The sequence below is a fragment of the Malurus melanocephalus genome, unplaced genomic scaffold (genome assembly GCF_030028575.1).
Source record: "Malurus melanocephalus ecotype Western Australia unplaced genomic scaffold, MMel_1.1 scaffold_67, whole genome shotgun sequence".
In the NCBI taxonomy this organism is placed as follows: domain Eukaryota; kingdom Metazoa; phylum Chordata; class Aves; order Passeriformes; family Maluridae; genus Malurus; species Malurus melanocephalus.
In genome coordinates, this window is record NW_026623299.1 from 468,164 (window position 1) to 484,746 (window position 16,583).

The 16,583-nt window shown below is 37.7% G+C and overlaps 1 protein-coding gene across 1 annotated transcript in view; it reads right to left on the minus strand.

Moving 5' to 3' along the window:
- Positions 1-1,839: 1,839 nt before the first annotated feature.
- DPP10 (dipeptidyl peptidase like 10) overlaps positions 1,840-16,583 on the minus strand; it is a 231,138-nt gene continuing 216,394 nt past the window's right edge. Inside the window, exons 20-26 of the mRNA XM_057366529.1 lie at positions 9,899-10,093; positions 8,685-8,739; positions 5,606-5,705; positions 4,814-4,872; positions 4,656-4,728; positions 3,662-3,735; positions 1,840-2,316 (exon numbers count right to left, since the gene is read on the minus strand). Of these exons, the coding sequence (XP_057222512.1) occupies positions 2,179-2,316; positions 3,662-3,735; positions 4,656-4,728; positions 4,814-4,872; positions 5,606-5,705; positions 8,685-8,739; positions 9,899-10,093 (694 nt within the window). The 3' untranslated portion in view covers positions 1,840-2,178. The remainder of the gene's footprint in view (positions 2,317-3,661; positions 3,736-4,655; positions 4,729-4,813; positions 4,873-5,605; positions 5,706-8,684; positions 8,740-9,898; positions 10,094-16,583) is intronic.

A 16,583-nucleotide genomic window follows, 5' to 3' on the forward strand; every position in this document is an offset into this window, starting at 1 on the left:
YTGAATTCAACTGGATGAGGCCCTCATTTACCATTTCTGCTTAGGAAAAGCATCAGTGTTGTCAGGTGAGTGTTTATTCAGTGATGGGTGTAATTTATAAAATCACAAACCAGCAGTCCCAGCCAATAGAAAACTTGGAAACGTCACTCCTCCAAAGAAAACAGGATTTGCAAAACCTTGCTGGAATTCTTGTAATTTTTTTTTGTTCTTTGTGTGATCTCACCGTAGTGCACATAGCAGCCCCCATAAATATATGCCCTACCTATATAATATGTACTCCATATGTCCTACAAACACCACAAAGCAAAGCCATTCTTCATGGTGACACTGGGACCCAAACGAGATATCATTGCACATTAAAATTGTATTAAACTAATCAAAAAATAGTTGAACATTGCTAACAAAACAAGAGAAATACTAAACATTAAAAGACAAAGAGACTTTTCAGTGTTCCATAAAACCACGYCTTTCGGACAAATTAATTATTTGCATCATAAAATAAATCCTAACAGTGAAAGAAAATATTCCAGAAGGAAGTGATGAGTAAAAAAGCTTCAGGTGATTTTTCATTACATTAAAAACAATTCCCATTCTCATAAAATATGCAGAACTTTACATCTTAAATAGTATATTTACCTTCAAAAATTACTTTCTTTTTAATCTTGCAAGAAATTAAACCTTAATTGGGTAGGAAAGTATTTGGAATATATCCAGAAATAAAAAAAACTACAGCTATTCTCCTGTAAGTAGCAGAGCATCTGGCAGGAGTTTTCATCTACCTTCAGGAAGATACCTCAAATTAAGTCAACACTGTACTTGGTTTCCATGATCAGAGTTAATATTCTGCAAACCCAAACTGACTGCTTTGTTTATTTCATAGTTTCAATTTCCACTGCTGTTCCTTCACCCTGGCAAATAAATGGATGCATGAGGGGCTCGCCCTCTGAATAAATAATAAAATCTTAACTTGTCAGATCTTCCTTTGCCTCGAATGAAAAACATTTCATTCCTTTGTGATGCTGTGGAAGCTAAATCTTGTTAGAGACTTAATGAGCAGCCTTGGAATAAAAACTAATGATGTGTTCGAGCTACATCACAACCCTGATGAACATGAGAGTTATGTCTGAGAGCAGATGGAAGGAAAGGAAGATGCACTATACAAAATATGTCTTCATTTGAGGAGTAAAGTATTACTCAGTGGCATTATACATTGTTAATAAACTTTCTTTATCTGAAACTATAATTTAATATTTATGTATCTAATTTACATGTGACAAAGTAGCATATTCTAAAATTAGAGTGTAACCAGCAAACTATTAACTACTATAAACAATACCAAAACACAACTCAAACATATTTTAAGGAAACAATAGATACATTTTGGACTGGGGAATGAYTTCAATTGCAGATATTGTTTTAAATACAGCTGTCAATTACATCTTGAAAGAATTTCTTCAAGCTCAGGAGAAGTTTTCTGCTTAGGGAGTCCTGGGTATATACATAAAGACCAAGAGCACACCACCAAAAAGTCCCCTATTTGTTACTAGCAGGAACAGTAATAATTGTAAATGCTGAAATTGTGGGAGAAAWAATTTCCAGTATCCATGTTATATGATGCACTAGACAATATCCCCTTTGGAGCAGAAACTAGAGAAAAATATCGTGCCCTTTATTATCTCTGTGGTTTCTCAYGKGTAATAGACAGCAGAAGAATTGCACTTATTTTAACATTACAGTGTTAGATTGCAGTTCACCTTTTAGAATATTAGTGGCTGTAATATTTATGATAGGTTGTGCCTGATGCAAAGATGAATAAAGATGTGCATTTAAATTAAAAAAAAACAAAAACAAGCAACCACTGACAGAACCAACAGTGGGGCTTAACATAACAAACATGCACTAACCCTACACTTTATGCAAAACTAAGTTCTTCCAGGAAACTGTAACCAACTGCTGACCTTCCACAAAGGTAAAGGTTTTGTCCCTTGGTAATAACGTTTGGACTTTGTAGTCGAATTCCAGTTTATGAGCTCATTGTCTGTAAATGTGCTGTTCCACTGTGATATCCTTTAGCTGCCCTTGAGCTTCTGCAGAATCTGCAATCTTACAGTCACTTTTATTTAAGGTTTTATTGAGCCGCAAAGTGAGTCCCCTTCAGTGCTACACAAACAGGCTTCCTTATTCATCCTCTTCAGGTTCCTGTGGTAAAATTGGTGTCTCCTCCTTTAAACAAGCACTAAAAAACCCAAGGATTGTGCTGTAAAGGTGATATTTGCTTTTCTCGGAAGCGATGTTATGACCTTCATCCGGGTAGATCTGGCAGAGGAGAAAGGAAAAAAAGTAAATAGTTTTTAAAGGCTTTTCAAATATTTAGGGCTCTAATTTTCTTTCTCTGGTCTTCAAAATGTTTTAGATGACAACAGGATGATAAYATTAGTTTTATGGCATCGAGGAAAGCTAATAAAAGCCTAAAACTCATTCTCTTAGAATTTGAACTTACATAAAACAACCACTGCAGTGGGATCCGCAGAAGTGAAAAAATTGATATTCTCAGCCATTGTACTTACAGTTTACTTAGCTGGCRTTTTCAATAGTGCCTAGGCATCCAAATCCCATTAACATCCATGAGGATTAATTACCTCATGCTTTTAGRGACCTCTCAATATCTCAGCTTCTAAGTGTTTGGCAAAAATCCTTTTTATTCRTATTTTTAACTATCTTCCTATCTAGTGTAAGGCCCATCTTCTCTCTCTCCTAGGGCAGATGTGGGCATTTTTATCTCTTAAAACGAATTCCACTGAGAATTTCCCCCAAGTGAGGCTGAGCCAACATCTGCAGGCAGAATGAGGAAATCCAGGCCACAAGAAAGAGACCTGAGGAGWCCTGAGGCAAAAATCTGCAGCTGCCTCCACAAATTCAGGTTATCACAGGGCTGCATGAGAACAGCTCAGCAGGGCTCTTCTGGGAGAACTCTGCCCTCCACATCACCTCAGCTGAAACCTCGAGGGCAGCAGAAAAGATTCTGCATTCAAAGTCCTTTTTCCCTTCCTTAAGAGRCACTGATCCCCTTTTGTTGCCACCTCCTCCCTGACAGGAGCTCACACGCTCTGGGGAAATTACAGGATCACCTAAAGCCCAGCAAAGTCGAGGTTTGCAATGTCCAACAAATATCAGGGATAYTGGAGATGTGAATTCAATCAAAACYCTCTGCCAGTGCCATCCACATACTGCAGGTGATTCTCGTGCAAGCCCTGCCCTGGCAGACGCTCTGTTGTGCTCCTTCAAGAAATTTAAATGTTGAAAATAAGAGAAAATTACTCTCCTGTCACCCAATACCTTTTTAGGTAAAACGGGACTGAAGTAGTGACATCTCCATGTTASAAAGGGTTTCTATGGATTCCAGAGCACTTCATAGTGTTGTAGGATAAAGAGGTGGAAAAAACAAGGATAAGAGAATGGAGAAAGAGCCCAGGAGAGTGACAAAATGATACGGCTCCTAACATCCATACTAACAGTGAGGAAAATGGGATTAAACAGAGTTCTAACTGCAAATTGAGGTGATRCCACTGTTGTGGTGGAGACAGTCCTTTGCAGTGAAGAAATAACAACAGGAGGTTAAATGTTCAACTGTGTTTACAGGAGAAGTCACAGGTTCACATACCTGCATAGTGTAATTAGCCCCAGCTTTTATTAGATGCTTAATTAGTTCTGCTGAATGCTGGAAGTGAACTTTAGCTGCAAGAAAACATTTGATATCATTAGAAACARCAACACTAATATGAAACACTTATCTGTTACACAGCTTTTGCTGAAAACATTCCCAGGCTCTGTAAACACTGGTTCCAAAGCTCACTGTCCTCAAGGCCAGCCCCACCAGGGTGCTACAGCAGAGATTCTGGAGGAGCTGGAAGCCTCAAGGGAAGCCAAACTTTCCAGACACTGTATGAGAACTCCCCTGTGTACCCTTGATTTACACACACTGTGATGGCTTAGAGACAAACCTTTCTGTTTGAACATGGTGGCTGCATCACTGTAATTAATGCCTGCATCAAAGCTCATCTTTAGACTTACATCAGTTTACAAAGTTCAGAAAAACACACTGCAGTCAAATCTGCAATTACAAATTATCACAATTGATGCATTTTATTATTCCATTTAAAGTGTTAGAACTTACCCTGTGTTACTCATTCTCTGCTTTAATCTACTGCTAAAAGTATTGGTGCTATTAAAAGGTTCTGTGCAGCTTCAGCATCAGAAAATTCCGCATTACCTTGTAATTAATTAGATGAAAAGATTAACTTCCCATTTGGTGATGTACTTCACTGGCTGTACTGATAATTCTGCAGAATTTGTATGAATTTAAAACAACATTAAAGATGTATGTTGTTCTATTAATAATTCATATAATATCTTTCACTAGCAAGACAGTGGCCCGGAAGATTTAAACAAATTATAACATACAGCAYCTAAAAGGTGCAAATCCTCAACAAAGAAAAGCGTCACCAGTTCAGAGTTAGAAATGACAATTGAAACAAAAGAAAAAATGCTATCAGATGGAAAATGAAAGTGAAAATGTACTTGCTGGGTGTGTGCCTCACCAGCCCTTGAATGCCTATTAGAAGCTGTGACTCCAAATTGCATTTACAAACACTCACCATCAGCTGTCCCATGAACTATTAGCAAATCCACTTCTTTTAGACCATGAAGATTGTGTAATACACTTGATGCCTAGTAAACAAAACACAATGGTGTGATTGAATTGCATTTTAAGAGTAAAACAGTCATCTTAAGTTACTTGTTTATGCTAATTTACCTGATAGGTAATTTCCTCTTTTGACGGAATCCCAAGGTATCTTTCTGAAAAAGCTGATGCTGTAAGAATAAAAAAACAAAAACAAACCCTGTGAATTCCAACTTATTTCTATTTTAAAACTCATCATTTCTGACCTAGAGTCAGAAGCTATTTAAGTCATGAAGTCAACAGAGATGTTCATTTAGAGAGGCAGAATATACCATTTTGATGCACCATTTAAACTCACTTTCAAATGGTTAAAAAAAAGAAAACAACCAAAACCCAACGAACTCCCTCACAAAAAAAAGAAAAAAAGAAAAAAAAAAATCAACTCAACCAACACTAAAAGAACCCAAACCAAAACACCAACTAAAACCTAAAGAAAAGTCTAACAGATCATTAATCTGGTCTGGTTTCCTGTGCATCATAGTTCATAGCCTGTGCCCAAAACTTCAAACACAGAACCAAATAACCTGTGATTTAATGAAAATGTGGTGGATATTGTCAGGAATTCACTGCTAGCCTTAGAAGATYCACTCCTAATAAAAATCATGGTTCATGCTGATACTCCTAAAGGATTTTTAGAAGATGAGGTAACTAAAAAATCAGTGCTGTCGATAATACTGTGTCTGCTGCAGGGTTTGGTGAACTGTCCCAGTGCTAGCTTCACTTTCATTTAAAAAAGAGACCAAGATGGTGAAGTGAAATCTCATTAATATTTTTACATTACCTGCCCTTAAAAAAATAGTAGCTCCATGAATAAAAGGTAATTTGAATAAACCACCACCCAGGTGCAGGGCAGGCAGTACTCACCATACAACTTCATGTCTGTGATTGGAGCCACCACAGCTCCACATTTGAAGAGCCGCTCACTGGATTTCAGGATCATTGATGYGATGTAGCCACCATACCCCTAACAATGGGATTGAGATTTTTGTTAATTTATTTGGTTCTACCAAGAATAAAGCTAATTCTGCTAATCCAGAGGTATTTTTTTTTTACATTTTAAGGGTGCATAAAGATCTCAATGACCTGGTCAYGATCTTTAATCTATGCAGTTAATAATAACAAATATGGTTCATTCCTTCACCATCTCCAAAGTCTAACACATCTGCCCATAAGTGTGAATGGACACACTGAAGAAAATAAAAAATAAGAGCTGAAATTTCAAAAGAGTGTGCAGAACTGAGTTATTYCTTTCCCATAGAAATTTCAGCCCAGGAGACCAAGAGCCATCCAGATCTGTTCATGTGCAGGAGTAGACTTCTCCTAAGRAAAAAATTCTGAGTGGGCACCTGTAACTTGTATAATTCAAAGAGTTTAGGAGAATAGCAACTTTCCTCTGCCTCTGGGTTTTCTCTGCTTTTACTTTTGTTTAATATTCTGTATGTGTCTTGCCCAGTAGCTCCACAGCACAACTTCAATCCAAGGATAGGCATTGCCAAGTTATTTATTATTTATTCCATGTTTTCATTAAGAGCTTGCTTAGTTCTCCTGGGAGTTTCTTCCCTTTTTGCTCATGCCCTTGCTTCCAGCCAGGCATTCCAGGACAAAAACACCACCGAGYGAAATTTTTAGAAATTCTTAGGACCATTTCACAGTGACAATGCTATYCCATACATCCTGATGCAAGAACATGTGGTGCCACACTCATCTGCTGGCTTTCTGTGGTCACAGCCTAATTGCCATATTTTCAAGAAAGAAGTTTGCTGTAGAATTACAACTCTTTTTAAAACTCTCTTTTCACTTCCATGAATAAAACCACAAACTCCATGGAGTCTTTTACACAGCTTGGCTGTTTGAAAGTTCAGAAAGGCTGTTGGACCATGCCTCACTTGGGTTTGCACCCCTCACAGAGATAAGGAAGGGGGCAYTGGCAGATTGCCTGGCAATTTTCCCCACTGTGCTCTTCCTCTTGTGCCTCATTAACATCACCAATTGTGACAAGAATTTTATTTCTGCGCTGCTCTGAAACCTCTTAGAGAGCTCTTTGAAAGTGTGTGTAAGTCTAGCATTAAGCCATTCCAAAGTTATCTTATTTTCAAGCCAAGTGCATACTGTTTCCATCAATAAGGCAAATTTAATGCATAGACAGAAAAAAAAAACTTGTTTCCCTATCACGTTCTTGTAYGTGATAAAAAAGAAATGAGTTTTAAAGTAGATTTTTAATTGACTCTAAAACAAGCWGAGTGAAGGAAAATACAATTAACCCTAAGAAGCTGTTAAATAGGGTTTTTTTWATTATTAATTATAAAACTGACTTTTAAATTTTATGATTTTTTTTCTTTAGACAGTAAAAAAAAAAAAAAACCTCTGAAAGATTAACTTGGAAAGGGGAAATTTCCCTGAATTCAAAGCAGTGTTGAAAGCTTATCGAATTTCCCACTCTTCATTCCTCAACACTTCTTTCAGAAAATAAATGCAGGAAYATGGTAATCAATAATATTTTGTGAAAGAAAAGGAAATTGGAGGGTAGGCCTTAGCAGGTTTTTAAAGCCATGGTTATATGCATGCTCTATGGTAACTGTCTCATCACATCACTATTGAGAAACAAGGTACTGCTGAATCTCTGGGAGAAAACAAGGGAGAATTTTTGAGCARCAACGAAAAGAATTTCTGGAATCAATAAAAAGCAATTCTGGATGCTTAGGGATTTCATTCCTGAAACAGTATTTTCAATCATTTAGGAAGCTGATAYGGAAAAATGTTGGTGCCTCTATGCACGTGTACTTTCGTATACATTGGTAACATGCATTAAAACCTGAACAGAAATGTGTGCCACGATCACCTGGTGGATGAAATTCACCCTGCTTGAACATCCTGAGTTGGAAAATCTCTGTGTGCTCCCCTCCAACCCAAATACTGCTTTKGACCCGAGTGAAATTCTTGCAGTGACAATTTCTTTAGCTCAAGGAGTGCAGCAGGAGMTCAGATCTTTGAGGAAGGTCATGTYCATGTGAMATGCTAATAACAGTCACAAACATTAGCCAGCCCTCAAAATGCTGCCATGCAGGAGGTAAATGTCAATCTCCTCATCCTGCATCCATCCAGACACACTGAGACAGGCAGGTTTAAATGACTTGCCTGAGGCTGTGGAGTAACTCAGCAGCAGAGTGGGGATGGCAACTAAGGCACCTCATTCATGGTGAAACACATGCTGCTCTTAAAACTGATGATTGGGGGGTGCCTGGTCATGGTTTGTCATTGCTTTAAGCTCAAAGGCACAAAACAGCTTCATTTTTAATAAAAAAAAACTTAAAAAAAACCTAAGAGGTTGCACATGCTAGTTCACAGATGAAGCAGCAGTTGTGTGATGCTCCTAATTGCTGCTTTTTAATAGAAGTCAGTAAAATGCTGTTTAGTTTGCTACTCAAAGTCTTTGCCTTGCTGTATCTCATGCTAGGGGCAATGACATGCACACAGCTGATAAAACAGCAGAGGTGAGATTTCTCACTGGTGCAACAAGGAGCTTGCTGACAGCACCACAGGGCTGGCACTCAGCTCAGCTCAAGGGTCAGTAAAACGTTCAGATATAAAACCTGTTTTAGGACAACGATGTCAGTTTAACTGCAGCACAAACATAAAACTAAGAAACGAGCTTTCACGAAAACAAAGCCCACATTACAAATTTCTAGAGAAAGCTGAATTTTCAAGAAATACTTTCTCATTTGGATTCTGAAATACAAATACTACTGTAGCATCAAACTGATCTTATTGACTTAAATACCCATTCTGAGGAAAAAATACTATACAGAACAGACAGTGAATTATAAAAGGATTTTTTAAAATAACTGAAACTGTCACAGGAATATAGAGATATATATTTGTTTATGAACTGACAGTACTTTCTTAAAGAATCACGACGATACATCCTTCTATTTTTGCACATTACCTTTCCAAATATACCCAATCTCTTGGGATCAATGAAGGGCTGCTTCAAAAGGTATCTGAAAGGAAAAAAGTTTCTTTTTTAATTTTGACATMGTAAAATGGTGGATTTTACTTTCTCAATATAGTATGTAAAGAACAGCATTAAGGAATCGTCATACATGCAGATCAGGCAGAAGAAATTACATCCATACAAATAGTACTGCATTGGGAAATGTGATTTGCTTCCTAATTTATTCTTTATATGGCAAACAGTTGCTGTTTGGCCCATCTCACCTAATTTAGATATCTGAATTTAAGCACCTTGTCTAAATGATCCATTTAAATCTGCTTTTCAGTTAAAGGAGAGAAGAGAGATACCCTTTAGCATTCCTACACATGCTGGAAACCTCTCTCCATCTGGGGAGAATCATCCTTCAGAACTGCCAGGACTTTCCACTGACTGGAGCTTAAATGGCTTTGACCAGGTGCCTAGCACCAGCTAAAGGAGGATAAGATGGAATTGAACTTCTTGAATTCAGATAATTATACAAATAATTAGTTCTCTCGTCAAGGCCATTAATCATTGACGGYGAATTTTACACAGAAAAGGACAGAATAACCTGAGGGGAAATTTCACACACAGCTGCCTATTCATGGAATGGTTGAAGCATCAACCCTTTCAAAAGAAGWAGAAAAAATAAAGCTACATGTGACTATTTCACAGATGGAAAATATTATTTTCTGCAGCTGGCRGACTTATATCAGTCTAAGAATAATAATACAAATGAGAAATAACAGGCATTTGCCCAAATTTTGCTYTCATTTACACCATCAGAACTCCATTTGCTTTGTGTGATTACTCCAGAACTSTGTGGTGAAAATGAGAGCAGCATCYGMTGGTATARWCCTAAAATAYTGTAACACAAGYGCATTTAAAYRTTAATGTGTACAGCAAGAAATTCACTGCAGAGTACAGAAAAATGTGAATTAGCTCAGGTGGCATATTTAGATTGCACAGAGCAAGACAAGTTTAGAAAAAAGAAGCACCAACACAAGGAAAAAAAAAACCAAACCAAAACACCTCTATGATTTTTCGTTTGCTGTTTGAAATGAAACTGTGTTAAAAAAATAAACATTAACTATGCAAAGAAAACATKCTGGGCAGTTTCAGTTCAAACTGCTCATTCCTCCAGGTGGAGGCAGGGTGAAAGACAAGAAGAGTTTGCACATACGTACTCTATGGCTGCAATTTGGTCCTTCACTTCCACTGATCCTAAGCATCGGTGAACCTCCTGTAGGATCTTGAGGCCTTGAAATCCACTCCCTCTGCCATCAAATCGAGCTACGATGACATTATCAGAGTTGACAAGCACTGAGTCCCAGTCAATGTGAAACTTATCTGTAACCAACTGGCTGCCTGGAGCTTCATCACTGCAAATACCAACACACCAGACACAAACGAAGACTATTGACAATGTGATGCGCCGTGCCGAGCTCTGATATTTTATTTAACCTGCGTGCCAGAGTTCACTTGGTTATGCAATCCTGCTGAGCTACTGTCACTTCCATCAATACCATCCCATTAGTGCTGCTATCCCTGCAGCAAAATAATTTCTTTAACTTTATAACCACTCTGTTGTGGTGCTGCCAACACCTGAATGTATTTTTGTTGAAGGACACAGGAAATTAAAGYGGGTAGTGCTGCTTGTAATAAAGTGAAGAAAAAACCCAAACCATAATCACTAATGGCTAGCTCSGTTCTGAGAAGGCTCATGCAGAATCTGTAAAGTCTCCATAAACACACAAAAGGTAAATTCATTCAGCACTCTGATTACCATTTTGTAGGATATATAATACTATTAAAAAGGATCCCATCTTAGAAAACAAAAATAATTTCATTGTTGTACCCGTGAATGGAYTTTTTGAAATAGAGTACAAAGAAGACTAAAGTATACACAGGAGAAAATTATATTTTCTCCATCCAAATTCAGAGCAAGAAATGGGTGCAGGCAGGAATGATAAGTCTATTTTATGACCAAAAAAAAAAAAAGGTGGTTTACAGCACAAAAGGTGAAACAGAATGGGAGAATACAGTTTCTAGAAGAACAAGATTTTCCATTGAAGCCAAATACACTATTTTCCTTACAAAGAAAATAAAATGTCAGTTTTAAAAGGGAAGTTTGTCATTATTTTTCCYCAAGATAAACACAGAATAAAAGAGCAGGCTACCATGAAGTTGTACAAAACAGTTCTATGCAGGCTGCATCTGCCAGTTGAATGCAAATTAAAATGTAAAAGTGTCTGTGCTGGCTGTATGGAAATTAAATTGGAYGGTGTGTGGGAATATTCTGTCTGAAGACAGAAATTATTATTTTGCCAAACAGACTTATGTAAGCCTTGGGGAGGAAAGAGAGATAAAATATCCTACAATAAGTACTGTCTTATACACAAAATAATGTGCTGATTCAGTACCTCYTTTTGGCTGTTGGTAACACAGACCATCTTCAAGGTAATCACYCAGTTAATTAGCAAGCATATGATGAACTTGTGTTCTCAAATCCAGTCAGACCTATCTATTTAGCTGCTATATCATGTACTGAAATCAGGATTACTTGGTTACGGACTCAGTCACAACAGGTTATGCTTGATTTACCATTATCTTGTGCATCAGGTTTATACTTGGCTTTAAAAAAGAAGGAAAAGGCATTTTTTTGTGTGCTTAGCCAATGGAATTATGATTACATTAATTGCTAACAATGCAAAGCAATGAGTTTGGAAATACTGTCAAGTGAGCACTGCAGAAAACACACAAYTCAGGAAGTATATAATCATTATTTGCAATAAGGAGGAGAACAATACTTTCAATTTCTGCTCATTGCACAGAGCAACGTTTCCAGAAGCACTACACATTGACACAGATGTTTTCACGAAGTATTTATGTGTACTGCCAGTAATAGGAGCCTCAGACCTGTTACAATTACTTGTACCTTCTTTCAACTTTCCACAGTAACATTTCAGAAACATCCATGTTTGACTAGGTAACTTTCCAACATGTTAGCACATTCTACACAAGTCAAAATATGATCAGCCTGCTTCCCTGCCATCAAATATGAGAACAAAACTAATGCAGTATTCGCATTTGATCTTTACATGTTCTATTATCTAGGTTATACATACATCTGGTGCATGTATAAATAGGTATGTATATTAAAGAAAGTATTTCTAGGCACTTAGAGAAACTGCATTTGTAAGCCTTTCTCCAAACCTGAAAGTGCTTAAACCCAAAGTGTTTCAAATCAAAGGTGATATACTTGGGATAATTTCTTCTGCTAAAAAGGAACAACAAACAGAACACCAGCAAGTTTCTTAATGAGCAAGAACTGACCATAATGGTTTCTCAAGCTCCTTTTTGGAGGGCATAGCTGGGCTTCTTTTGGGCTCAGACTTCAAACACTACACATCTTCCAGCCCTGCATGATGGATTGTTTGATGTATTGCTTTTGGAAGCAATCTTCCAGTGGCTAGTTTGTTCCAACAATGCCCATATAAGTAGTCTGTGTTAGGCATTTAAAGCTATTTCCATTGAGGTACATATCAAAATTCCCACCAGCACCAAAAGGTCTCTCTACTCTTCAGTTGCCATTGTAAAATGATCCTGAGTGTYTGGGGTGTGCTTCTGTCCTCCTCAGGAAGGCAGCACATGTTCTGTGACCCTTTAGGCCCCATTCTTCACCTTTTTCGTGGGGTTTCTGCAAGTTATTTATCCTTTATACAAGTTTGAACACCATCCTGAGGGCTCTGTAACAAAGCCAGACTGGTCCTACAGGGCAGTAACAGATTTACAGCCTGGTTTGGGAAGTTTGTCCTGGTTTTACAGCATCTCAATGGTCAGGTTTTGGTTTATGCTTATCACTACTTGCAGTCTAATTATAATTAATTGTTGTTCAGTGTTACACTCTTCACAGAAAAGAGAATAATCTCTTCTTTCAGATTCTATAACCAAATTTTAAACCRAAGTCTCTGTTCAATACTCGAGTTGCAGCCCATGGGAACAATGCAGTGTTAGCAGAGAAGCTCTACTCTAAGTAATACTGCTCAGCCTCTCTGCTAGCAAGGCTGCAGAAAATTTTTTTCCATATTTTGCATCATTTAAAATGAGTAATATCCTTCACAAGTGAAAAGTACACAGGACAGCTGTTAATTGACAGGGCTACCATACCTCAGATCTACAATATTTCCCATTACTTGCATTATGTCTCTTTATATTTCTTTTAGTATTCTAATGACTTCTTCTCAAAGATGTRAAAAACCTTCACTTTCCAACCCTACTGTCCTATTGCCATCAGTCCTGAGAGTATATTCACTGCAGGCATAAACAGGTTTGATTGCCTGTGCAAGGCCTAAAACTTTCAACAGTTTTAACAGTTCAAAACCAGGTAAACCAACTCCTGTTTATGATCAAAACATAAAAAAAAACAAACAACAAAAAAAAAACCCAAAAAACAAGTTAACAAATAAACAAACAGAAACCTCTTGGAGACAATTCATTTGCTTTGAAGAATATTTGTTGTTTTTTTCTCCCTCAAATATCAGGACAATCTTTCCACTGATTCAGTCTGACAATATTCAYTCACATATTGGACAACTTTAAATGGTGTTAAATAATAGATACTGATATTTCATATATGCTAGGATACACATTTGAAGGACTGAGGTTAATTATGATCAAAGCAAAATAAAGAATTATTATCAACTCTGACTTTATAACCCAGATTAAATGCCAGAGTCTTTACTTAATCATTTCCTCTGTGTTACCAAGAAGTATGTCTTCCAACTTTTTTAATGACTAAGGTGAAACATAATGAGGAAATCAAGGATCTGAAATTTAAACTTTGATCTTAATTATATAGAAAAGAGATGGTAATCACTTTTTCAGGCAATTACTGTGCAGCASTCTAATATATAGCTACACTGTATGTTTTGCATGAGGAGGAAACTGAGTGTGAAATGTATTACTGGTTTAGGAGAACATATGCAAGAAAGGGAAGAGTTTTAATCTATTTAACATTTTATGGGTTCCTCATAACAACTCTAGAAAGAAAAATAGTGCCAGCCAACACAACTGGTTTCTACATGAGCTCTGTTAAGACAGTCCAGCCATCCAGATGGACATACATTTTCAGCAATACAACAATCTACTATCTGAGCCTTGCAGCTTGCTTTGGAGCTGCTAATGGACGAATGTTCACACAACCTTTATGCTGAAAGTTACAGGATAATCAAGTCCTGGTGCTTAAGTTGAGCTTGTGTCTACATGGAACTGAACTCAGTTCACACCAGGACCAGATTCCACTGRTACAGGTTTCCTTCCAGGATTCAGCCTTAACGCTCAGGCGTCTTAGAGCCGTATGCTGGAAGTTCAAATTTACCTGTAGACACCCTTGTATGAATACAGAAGCCTTATCATGGTCATGCAGCTTTGAAATGGCTACTGGAATTCAGTGATTTGAAAAAAAAACCCAAACAGATCACACCAACTTTCATTCCCATTATAAATTATCCCTTTCCTTTCCTTTCCTTTCCTTTCCTTTCCTTTCCTTTCCTTTCCTTTCCTTTCCTTTCCTTTCCTTTCCTTTCCTTTCCTTTCCTTTCCTTTCCTTNTCCTTTCCTTTCCTTTCCTTTCCTTTCCTTTCCTTTCCTTTCCTTTCCTTTCCTTTCCTTTCCTTTCCTTTCCTTTCCTTTCCTTTCCTTTCCTTCTCTCTTCTCTCTCTTTAGAGTGCTACAGAGATGGAAAGCAAACTCCACTTCTCTGCTAATACTCCACTTTTCTGTTCTTTTATCTTCTGTTTTTTATTTATCTAAGTGCACTCTGCCTGGCTCAAGATGCTTTATAGRATCTCCTTTCCAAAAAATGGCCATGCAATTAAACCACCACTCTCACCAAGGACATTGGAAAGCATTCATTTTCAAAGATTTTTCTCTCAATAGCTGGAATATAATGGTAATCATATCGGGGATGAGAATGTAAGAAAAAAAAGCTGAACAGTGTGAAAGACAGCACTTGTTATCAGCCACTAATTCTTGTCTAACACTGCTGGCAGCAAGAACAGGGTTTTTCTCCATCAGCCCCAACAGYAGCACTCTGGGACTCAGAAAAATCAAGTACATGGCAAATTGTATTATCTACACAACCAATCAGTGCTCTCTGTAAAATCTGCATGTTCTCCTTGGACCTGATTTTTTATTTTTTTTAAAGTACTACTTTTTTTTAAAGTAGTGCTTCTGATCATGAAATAAACCTTASGATGTCAACTTGGAGCTGTGTGGGTCAAGAAATTACCCCCTATACACCCACAGATATCCAATYGTTCTTCCTCAAGAGCTAGGCAGAATTTATAAGGCTCAAATAATCATCCCACAAGGGAACCTCCCATAACTTCAGTGACAGTTTGCAGCTTTATATTTCATTTGGGGACATCTTTAACAGAAAAAGGGATTGCTGGCAACCTTAGTTTTAAGTCTGTAMAAAGCTGCTGAAGAAATACAGCTCAATATAATATCTTTCTCTTCTAGGGAAGAGGAGGGCACAAAACATGCTGCATTACATGAGCCAGGACAGATATAAACTTTTCMGTTTCATACTTTCATTAGTGTACAGGGTTTTCTAAAAACAACTCCTGATAAAGCCAACATTGAGAATTCAGTATTGCAAAGATAAGGATCTGACTTAAAAGAAGCAATGTCTTCATGCTATGAATGTAACAATATGTATCCATAAGTTGATTAATTTCCTTTTTATTCCACATGCCTATCAGAAAAAAATAAAATAAAACAATTATAAAACATATCCATACATTATGACTTGGCCACATTATTCACTCACAGGGTACTGACAACTTTGGTAAGTTTAAATTCAGACCTTGCCTCAATACTGTTCTCAGTTCTGTCAACTAATACCTAAAAACATTTCGAAACAGTAATTTTTTCTCTTTTCCTTTTCTGTGATTTGTGGCCTTGGACTTCCCAGGTTTCTGATCTTTCCCTCCTGTCTCCTCTAGGTTTTGTGTGAGTGCATAACCCCATATTTTACCCCAGCTGTATGTAGCAGCTTCTGTATTTACTGGGATACTTGAAAAGGGAAGTGTTACACTGCCAACACCTTCGTGTTTCCTTGCTCTCAGGAAAAGGAATAAGCACAAATGTTTTCAAGTCCCTGCAGTGCTGCTGGGGTCAATTCACAGAGTCAGCYTGCCTTTGGCACTTGTGTAAGAGCTGCTTAAAATAGAACCATGCCTCCAAGATCGTGCTAGGAATTGTTGCAAAGATGAAATAAAATCCATGTGTCATGTTTCTCACGAGAAAATAAAAATATGTTTGTGAGACAATTAAAGCACAGAGCTGCCATAAGTGCTACAAGTGAACATTCTGAGCTTTAAAACACAAACTGGGCCTAGAAATAAGCAGGTTTGTGCCTTTGTGTCCTATTATCTGATCTGAGTAGAGGAATTTGGGATCATTCAAGCAGGTCACATCCAACAATAAGGATCTGTGCTGTCACTGAGGGATCATCTGCTCAGGTGACATAGCTCAGTAATGTGGCATTTTCATGAATGTAGCAGTGYACTCCTTCTGTGACTGCAATTCACATCAATTCCTTCCAGCTGGGACTGAAAGAAGCTCTGTAGGTCCAGGATAACCCTCTCTACCCATGCAGAGTTCAGGTGGAGGAAGGAGTGATGCCCTGAGCTGGCCACCACCACTTTTCCCCAGGTGGCTGCAAGCACATTCCTATCTCTGGTCTTTTCCTCTGCCACAGAACTGCAAGGGCTGACTCTCCCTGCAGAAAACATGCAAAAAGAACAGCACAAGGTTTCCAGGGAATACCACCCTCCTCCACTGAAGGTTTACTACCTTTCTACCT